Source organism: Triticum aestivum, chromosome 6D (genome assembly GCF_018294505.1).
Source record: "Triticum aestivum cultivar Chinese Spring chromosome 6D, IWGSC CS RefSeq v2.1, whole genome shotgun sequence".
In the NCBI taxonomy this organism is placed as follows: domain Eukaryota; kingdom Viridiplantae; phylum Streptophyta; class Magnoliopsida; order Poales; family Poaceae; genus Triticum; species Triticum aestivum.
The window spans coordinates 93530162-93539987 of record NC_057811.1 but is presented as its reverse complement, the minus strand read 5'-3'; the positions used below and the strand labels follow the sequence as shown (position 1 = coordinate 93539987).

General features: G+C 41.6%; 1 protein-coding gene across 2 annotated transcripts; it reads right to left on the bottom strand.

Annotated features, from left to right (window-relative positions):
• Positions 1-285: 285 nt before the first annotated feature.
• LOC123143795 (DNA repair protein RAD5A) lies at positions 286-9024 on the bottom strand. Of its 2 annotated transcripts, XM_044562785.1 has the most exons (20): positions 8373-9024; positions 8147-8280; positions 7919-8054; positions 7471-7524; positions 7253-7399; positions 7014-7165; positions 6837-6921; positions 6457-6726; positions 6117-6263; positions 5338-5493; positions 5089-5156; positions 4026-4148; positions 3861-3960; positions 3617-3729; positions 3160-3435; positions 2854-3054; positions 2078-2171; positions 1887-1958; positions 827-925; positions 286-717 (listed from the first exon to the last, which is right to left on the bottom strand). In XM_044562785.1, exons 1-20 carry the CDS (start codon positions 8904-8906, stop codon positions 595-597), a joined length of 3084 nt encoding a protein of 1027 aa, XP_044418720.1. In that variant the 5' UTR covers positions 8907-9024; the 3' UTR covers positions 286-594. The 2 variants fall into 2 exon arrangements, with proteins under 2 accessions (XP_044418720.1, XP_044418721.1); XM_044562786.1 differs by lacking the exons at positions 286-717; positions 827-925; positions 1887-1958; positions 2078-2171 and having other exon boundaries at positions 2850-3054.
• Positions 9025-9826: the final 802 nt, after the last annotated feature.

Here is a 9826-nt window from a genome sequence, read left to right as displayed (position 1 = left end):
CAGCTTCGAAGTTTTCTTCCCTTGCAAAAGAAGCGGAGCTGGTAGCCTATATATTATTTTTGTCAAATAAAAGACATTTGTTCATTGTTTTTCTAATTCTTTTACGAGAATTAATTTACTGAGTAAAACACTAAATTTATGCAATATGTCCCGCAGCAACGCGCGGGGAATCGTCTAGTTTTAAAAACACGGGTTAACAGTTGAAGCACACCAGGGTCATTGGAAACATTATTTTCACGAAAGGAGAGCAAATCGAAAAGGCTATGGTCTTTTACACAGTTGCTATAAACAAGGATGTAGTAGAATTTTCTTTCTGCCAACTCTCAAGCTTCTGATGTCCATGTTCAAATATATACAAAATTATGTCTACAAAAAGCCCTCAAAAAATATGTCTACAACAACAATTAAACCCCAAAGAAAGAAGCGACATGTGCGGCAATATAGGGATTTCTTACCCGTCGTTCTGAGCATACTCTTTTCGCTTCTGGGCAAAAAGAATGGCGAGTTGTCTCCGTATGAGAGTTGTTTGTTAGCTACGGATGCAAAAGCCGAGGCCTGTGAGTATCGAATGCTCATGAGCAACTACCGTGTTTCTCAAGAGAAGAGCATCTTCAGTTCTTCTAGACGTGCTGTGCGGAACTCTTGGTCCGTCAACGCTCCGGAAATCATCCGCTGCTTACGGGCCTGCACAGCTTCCATTCGTTCCTCAACAGTACCCTGTGCCATGACAGAAAGTTCAGTAACAGTTTGAATGTTTGATGATCAATTATTTCACGCTATGCTGCCAGCTGGCTTTGTATTCCCAACAAGCCCCATTGAGAATTACCTTGACAATGAACCTTTTGATGGAAACACTCTTCGTTTGACCAATTCGATGGATGCGCATGACAGCTTGTTCTTCAACAGCAGGATTCCACCAAGGGTCCTAAAGGAAAAAAGGACATATTCAGATGGCACAAAAGGAAATAGGGCAAAAATGCCTAGATCAGCAAGTCACTGCAGCATAAAAATAACAGTAATTAGGGTCCCACCCAGGCTATGTGCAAATCCATATAATTAAGGAGATTCACCACCTGACTGCTGAGAAGTATAATCGACATATTTCTACCTATGCTAACTAAGTAAAAAGTAGTTCAATGTAAGTACACTATCCCAACCACCAGGAGTGTTCAGTCATGACCATCCATTGATCGAGAGGGTAAGCTTGGTCATATCAGCACTTACAAAGTCATTCATCTCTCTTATACATGAAGGTTTCGAATGCAGTTAAGGAAATCTAGACTAATACAACTACTGAACTACATAAAGAGACCTAGACCTATATTAATACTCCTTGACATTAGTGACTGTGTATCATAACATCTACGAATCTGTACCGAGTCTCAAGAAAAAAGTGACACCATTTTTCCAGAGCAGTGGCTAAGGTGGAAAACAGAAAAAGGAATTGATTGGCAAGCTTCAATGGTATTATTATTTGCTTCCTTATTTGTTTGAAGTGCACATTCCGCATTAACCCCGTAAGTCACTGATAGCCTATGACCCACTAAGAGGCAACAGTACTAGAAAATGGATCACACAGAATTAACGCTCCATATTAGTGTGATTGCTCCACAAAATATTCCCATACTCACTAATCATAAATGGCAGCCTTTCATTCAAGATTCATCAACTTCTACAAAAAAAAGGCATTCCAAAGGAGAACACTTAACAAATATCAACAGTGAGGATAGGTGTCCAAAAAATAGAGACGATTAGAGCCTGAAGGAAATCCAAAAATTTAACCTCCCAGTGAAGGTCTGAAGGATGCCATAGAAAACTACTGAACAAAGCCATCTAGTGAAATATTTTCATCTATAAACTTAAGACAAAATTTTGATGAAATATACCATGACAAACGCGTTAGAGGCAGCGGTGAGGTTTATTCCAACACCACCAGCCTTCAGAGACATAAGTAAAACCTGCATAAATCAAATGCACAATGCCTTAACATTTTCTATTGATATAACAGGCATTTCAATTCATGGAGATAAACTTAAATAAAAAGGAGTGAGATAAAGAAACAGAAAAAAAAACATACCAGAATTCGTTTGTCCTCAGAAAACTCACGGATTACTCTCTCTCTCTGCTGAAGATTTAAGGTCCCATCCAGTCTGGTAAATGAGATGCCATGCCTGCCATGAAAAAGCTCAAAGATAATTAATGAATAAATCCTACAAAGAAAAAGGAAATTAATAAACTGCCAAAATCTTGAACACATTAACCAATGAATTCTTCCAAAGGACTATAGCTAAGTACTCTGCAACTGCATGCAGTACTGTAATGCAGACCAGGAAGGAAAATTTAAAAACATGCCATACAACTGCTGCCTATGATTGGTTAGTTCAGGAAAATCTCTGACCCTTTCCTGTACTTGGTTGAAACCGCTCACCAACCCAACAATTTGTAATCCAAATTACAACATCGAAGGGCCAAATTCCATAGCTCTGCACATTGTGCACTAACAGCACAGAAGCAGAGTATTTTGTACAAAAAATGGTTATAGTTCATACTAAGATGAGTCTTTAAAGCGGGAAAGTGCAATGTGCATAACTACAGCGAAACTAGGCTGTCAAGCCCAGATAGATAATTGAAATAAGATCTTTAAATAATATACATCAGCAGACAAACGCCGTGCTGTTGGCCTGCACAAACTTCATAATCTCCAAGTAAAGTAGTAAACAATAACACCAAGCCAATTCCTTACGAGTTATGACTGAATATTTCCTTTTTTTAACATGCAAAAGGTATGTGTATCTTTTTGTGTTCAAAATATGAAAAGTTCAAGTACAAGAAAAATTGAGAAAAAAAACTTACCTGGAAAGTGGAATTTCCAGGAGATCTAGAAATGCAGTCCACTGACTAAACACGATACTCTTGGCGCCTGAACTGCGAAGAGATTCTAATTCCTGTAGAAGAAAAGATATCTTCGAAGATTCAACCCAGTTCTTCTCAACATCAACTTGGAAGCGACTGTTAGTTGGAGCAGTAATAAGATCTTGCTTGGTCATCGACTTTCTGTAACAGTACAATCAAATTGATAAGAATGACAAATAGGAAGCATGTATGTACAGGAAAATTAAACATGTCGGAGAGACAAATGAAGAGTCAACAATAGAGTACCTACAAACAGGACAAAGACCTGCTGATGGACTCTGCCAACTAGATAAAATACACTCTCGGCATAATCGATGAGCACAGGGAGTTAACACAGCATCCTCAAAGGCTTCCAGGCAAATAGGGCATTCCCCCTCACCTTTCTGCAGTTCTTGGACAACCTCTTCAATGTAAGCCTTAGAGGGAAGGGAAGAAGAATCCCCATTAACATTACTATTACCACCATGCAGGAAACGCTTTGCAAGCTTATTGAGGTCTGCAAACTCCTGTGTATCTCCACGACTGATAAAAATAAAGCTCCGTCATGAAAAAGGACCAATGGTAAATAAATAAATAAATAAAATGAGAATGCATATGCTGAATGTTAGATGAAACTCTTGCTCTGCACGTGGGACCTGATGGGTCCTAATTTGTCAGGCCAAACTAGAAAAATTAATAACAGGGTTATGGTTTCAAAACTAACCTCATAACAAGAAATGGATGGTCACAACATTGCCTAAGGCGCAAAAGCAACTCCAGAATTGAAGCATAATTGTGCAGGACCTTCCCTTGCTCCACAAACTGATCAAATTTCACCTATAAAAACAGCGCATTGTATCAGTCTGTCCGTCTGCACAAACATGTTTCTTGATCAAATTTTACCAGCATAAGCTGTGAATTTGCCTCACTGCATGTGCATGATCCTTATTAAACTGACAGCACACTACCTTAGATCGTCGAAACAGAGCTTCATAGAAGTCCTTCTCAGACTCTGATAGATCACAATATTTCACTTCAATATTCGCCGGGGGTAGAGTAAGGATTGGTCTGCAAGAAAATAAGGGTGTAAGTTAATGCGCCTTAAAATGCTCCATACCAAAATTTGAGTGTACCTGCCCTCCTTGTCTGTGCTATGTTTAGTTCTCCTCAACATTACTGGCTTTAAAATGGTCTGCACTAGCTTTAAGCCTCTTTCGTCACCTTCTTCAAATGGTTTTTGTACAAGTTTATTCCACCTAAATAACATAGGGGAAACAAAAGTTAGCATAGAGGATAGCAATAACCTTTTGAATTTGTTGCACCGCAAGGTAATATAGTAAACTCTGATACATCATGGTTTCACATATTTTATTTCCATAAATATAGGAGAGCCAGATGAGCGGAACGATAGTGAAGTGCATAGCCATGTTACTACCTCCAGTCCTACATCCTAAATAGAGGTCAATTTTGATATTTATGCAGTTAAACTGCAAAGCTATGACCGGTAATATGCACAAAATTATTTCGATCTGTCAACATGGGAATGACATTCTCATTATTTTTTCATCACAAGTACTTCCATAGCTTCCTGGAAAAAAAAGATTAATTGTGTCTGTATCAACATATTTTTAATATTCTTAACTATTCTTAAATAAGATGTTATGAGAGGAAGAAATGGATAAAACACACATTTGGCAGTGTGTCCTGTTTTATTTTTAGAAAGAAGACAGAATCAACGATTGAAACAACAGAAAAAAGAGAGTGGAGGCGGTAACAAATATAAATACTGTGGCGTTGCATCTTGCAGAGATATCATTCTCACTACTAAACTTGGATGAAGACATTATGAAACAAATTAATCATGTAGACAACATATAAATTGATGTGATGTGATTAACAGGGAACCTGAACTGTAAAAATGACAGAAGCCTTTATTTCCATTCTGCAACAGTCCAATCAACTTTTCCATTCTAGAACAGTCCAATCAACTTCTATTTGGTCACATGATTTCCAGTTTTGTATGGTTTCTAAAATGGTACTCCCTCTGTAAACAAATATAAGACGTTTTAGATCAGTAGTGATCTAAAACGTCTTATATTTGTTTACAGAGGGAGTAGTAATTTTTACCAGATCTGCACAAGTACACCAAATAGAACAAAGACTGGCAAATGAAAGCAAATTGATAATAAAACTTACAGGGCCCAGTTTCTCCATGGTTCAACCTTCAGAAACCTAAAAAGGCTGTATAGATCCTCCAAGTTGTTCTGCAGTTAAAGTAGAGCACATAAAACTAAAAGCATAACTGTATAAATCCATGCAGGAAACTAGGGATGGAGACCTTAAAATTTATCTCGCCAAACATACTTTTTTAGCAGGGCCAGCATGTTCGATTCAATGAGTAATAACAATGTACCATTAGATCTTCACCTAAGCAGCTAAGCTCACCTGAATTGGTGTACCAGTAAGACACCAGCGCCGATCAGCAGTAAGAGCAGCAGCAGCTTGGGATATTAAGCTTTTAGATGACTTTATCATGTGCGCCTCATCAAGCACAATTCTAAACCAGTGAACAGAGTAGAGGCCACCATTTTCTGTAGAACTCTAGAAGCAGGTATCCGTAGTTCAGTCAAGAATAGATTGCACAATGAGACAAAAGATAAAACAACAATAGAGATGAGCTGGCGGCAGTAAATATCTCTCATTTGCATGTCAGTTTAATCCGTGTGGTTTGCACATTATTCATAACCAATTCTTCTACCAAGCCACATTACATTAACAACGCAAAGCCATAACGACTAAACCATATGCACTCGGTCATGTGTTTCCTCAAACAAGCACATAAGTGCACGTCATTTTGTACTAGAGAAAGATCCACGTGATGCCAGTCTTACAGCTCGAAACCAAGGCAAAAGACAAAAAATAAACAAAACAAAACCAAGATGAGAACCAAAACTGTACAGTTACCCACTTACCCTACAGTCAGTGTCCACAGCAGGAACTTAGGAAAGGCAATATTAGTCAGTGTTCATGTATTATTTACAAAACAGGACATGTGTGATAAATACTAAATAGCAATAGATGCCGAATTCCAGCAAGGAGCCACAATGGGACAATTATTCAAGCAAGCAGTCTACCACATGGACAGGCTCCATCTTGCAATTCACAACGAATAGCAGTAGTAATGCGCTGAAAGACACAAGTATCCTACAAGTTATCAGAGTCACCTCGGTTGAAAATTCTGATGCCACGACTCCATAGGTGGTCAGGACAATATCATTCTGACCAATAAAGCTTGCTTCCTTTGGTCTGCTTTGGCCATAATGAACATATATATTCAAAGAATTCGGTTTTGTATGAGCTTCAATCTCTGCCTGTAATTCAGATATCAGTTTACAGTATTAAAAACCTTAGTACTAGCATTGCATCTAAAAATGAACTAACAAAACAAATACAATATGCTAACACTGCTTATCTTTCAAGTTTTCACAAAAAAAAAAATCTGCATAATTGAAACAGATAGTGCAACATAGAAAATAGTACGTGGTGCCACTGTTACAAATATACCTTCCACTGACTCAGTAGTGTCATCGGGCAGATAACTAGATTTCCACCTCCAATCAGTGGGGCCTTAAGTTTCCTGAGCTTGCTAAAAGAAAAAGGGCTAGCTAGATTCTTCACGGAATCAAGGGACTGAATAGGAGTTTCACCCAGCCCACTAGCTTCTCCAGAGATCTGAGTACTATGCTGAGTTGTGACGCGCCCTTTGCTAGAATCAGAAAGAAGAAGACTTATCGTCATGATAGTCTTCCCTAGTCCCATTGCATCTGCCAGAATCTGCAATATACTAAATCAGTGAATAAAATTATCACAAATTAAAAGCACAATTAGGATTTTCGACAGGCATGGCAAGGATATATCAGTAAAGTATTTTATATAACCCTTACCCCTCCTCTAGAAAGCTGTAATGTACTAGGAAATTCAGTGGTGGCATCCCCGGAAAATACATTCAAGTACAGAACAAATTCCCTCCTGAAATAAATGAGTAGGATTACAAATGTTGATTAAATTTGGAACAATCGTAATAAAATGAAATAGCAGATGCAAATATAAGCCAGACATACTTGTCATCAAGCTTATATGCCTCCCAACAAGGGTGAAGGGTTGTAGCTGCATCCTGGGAGCAACTGCCTTTCTCAAGCTGCAGCATCCAATGAAGGGCCTGCTTCTGATAAGGGCGCAGATCACACTGCAGAGCCTCAGGTGGATCCCTCTCCTTTATAAGGGATAAAAGGGAGCATTACTGAAGTCAGGACAGACCAACTTATGTCTGAAAATGACAAAACTAAGATTGTTGAATTACCTCCAATGCAGAACTGTCTGAGATTCCAATTATATCATCCAAATCTGAATCTGAAACAGTTCCTTCAGCATGATCATCTTCATTTCCGCTAGAAGATAATTTCAATTTCTCAGATGTCAACTTTGCAACTGGCTCTCCGTTACTGCTCTGTTCAGGCAGATGTGAGCCCAATATATTATGACAACAGTAGTGTAAAGTATGAGCCAATAATAGTTTACCTTTCTTTCAATTGGTCGCTTTCTGGAATAGAGATCTTCTGGAGTAAATGCTGCCTGTTGTTTATTTACATATAAGCAAATGAAAACAGAACTAGAGCATGTGATTCTGGAGCAGAACACATAAGTAAGACAATTGCCCAATTTGCATCCTTATCTCTCCAATTATGTACTACATGGTTATGAAGTAAAATACACCTCTTTCATACTTCTCAGTTCTACTTTATTGTTCATCATCCATTGATGATATTTTTATCAAAGCAAGAGCTCATAGGTGCTAATGATGACATTTTACAATCCTTTTTTTGCTAGAATGAACAAGAGATCACACTGTCTTGCAAACAATCATACCAGCGTGCACAGCATTTAATGTAATCATGATCTTGCGAATAACTTTTTCATCTTTTATCAGTACATCCTTTAGGGGCGCAACAAACTGAAAACCCCTCACCTTCATAAAAGGGGTAATCCCGATGACTTTGAAAAGTGCGGGGAGTGGATGGAATGTGGAGTCCTCCATAGCAGCACGCGTTGCCTTGGGCAGTGACTGCTTTTGGTCACGGAACATGGAGCTGTTGATGTATATACTGCAAAATGCACAAGCACACTAAACGCAATGTACATGAAACAGCATAAATGGGTGCCGTAGAGAGTTTCTTATCGGCGAAAATCCAGATACCTAGCAGACAAGAGGACGGTGTCCATGATGCTAAGAACCTCAGGAGCGGATTTGCACAGGGCCTCGACTTTGACCTTCCCCTCCTTGAGAAGGGGTAGCAGACACCGCGCCCACTCGTTGGGGATGCGGCCGACCTAGAAACAACAAATGGTTAGACCACCATACATGATGCGGTGCGATTCAACATCAGAGAATTGGGGAAAGCAGCAGTGATGGAGTAATGTACCTCCCCGTGGGTCGGGGTTGAGAAGCGCATAATCTCCGAGGTGCAGGAAGCGAGGGCAAAGCGACCAGGGCGGCCCTTGCCCGAGGCGGCTGCGGTCGCGGAGTTGGGGAACGAGAAGGTGACCGGTTCCCCGGCGGCGATGCGCCTGCCCTTGCAGGTGGACAGGCCGGCCATCTCGGCGCTCCCCACCAGCCACCAGTGCTCGCCGCCGCCGCCGGGCGCGGGGTTGGACTTAGGCCTAGGTTTCCCGGCCGCCGCCGCCGCCGGCTTCGGCTGCGCAGGGGTTTTGGGCGGCGGGATCGATTTGTTGGGGGGTTTGGTGGGTTGGACCGGCGGGGGCTGGGGCGGGGGCGACGGCGACGGCGACGGCGGCGGCGGCAGGTTGTAGTGGAGGTCGAGGAGGATGTTGATGGTCTTGGTGGGGTCGTCGCCGGCCATGTGGAGCGCGCGGATGATGTCCATCTCCGGCGTCTCCTCGCCGAGCACCGCGCGCACCGCCGCCACCTGCTCCGCCCTCTCGCTCTTCTTCGCCATCAGCCTCGCACCTCCGATTTGCTCGCGAAATTTTCCCGCGAAAGAGGCCCGCCTCGCGCCGCCTATACAGCTTCAGCGGGAAGGGGGAGCCAAATTGCCGCCTTGGCCGACCCTTTTCCCCTTTGCCCTCACTGCTGAGTACGGCCTTGGCTCCGCGCTTCACGACGTTGCTACTCTGCCCCGGTCGACCGGCCTGGTGAAAGATCGGTCACTCCCCGAACCGTATGATTAGCGCAATAACATCCGTTTGTAGTAAAACGTGGTTGTTGGAAAACTGCTCGATCCCCTAAACCGTGTGTGGCTATCTCATATACATGGAGGTACACCAAGGTGTACAATACAGAATACAAGTCATGTACAGAAGCTACGTATTATATAGTCTAACACCCTCCCTCGATTTTAATTGTGTCCTGAGATATAAAGCAAGTTAATATTGCGCCTACAACCTACAAACTGTGGATGTGGTAGAAGCTTCGTGAAAATGTTAGCAAGTTGATCTTTAGAGGAGATGAACTTGGTATGAAGTAGTTCATGTGCAACCCGTTCCCTCGCAAAGTGATAGAACTTCTATGTGCTTCGTTCGGGCATGAAATACTGAATTAGACGACAGGTATGTAACACCGATGTTGTCACATCAAAGGACCGGCGGCTGAGCTTGAGAGACTCTCAACCCTCTCAATAAGGATTGTGCCCATATGACCTCAGTTGTGGCATTAGCAGCCGCCTTGTACTCAGCTTCAGTACTACTGTGAGACACTGTAGCTTGTTTGCGAGCATTCTAGGTATCAAATTGGGACCAAAGAAGACTGCATATCCCCCCATGGATCACCTGTCATCAGGACTCCCAGCCCAATTTGCATCAGAGAAAGCCGAAAGCTCACCAGATGGTGCAGGCTGAAGAAGCAAACCATACGAGGCAG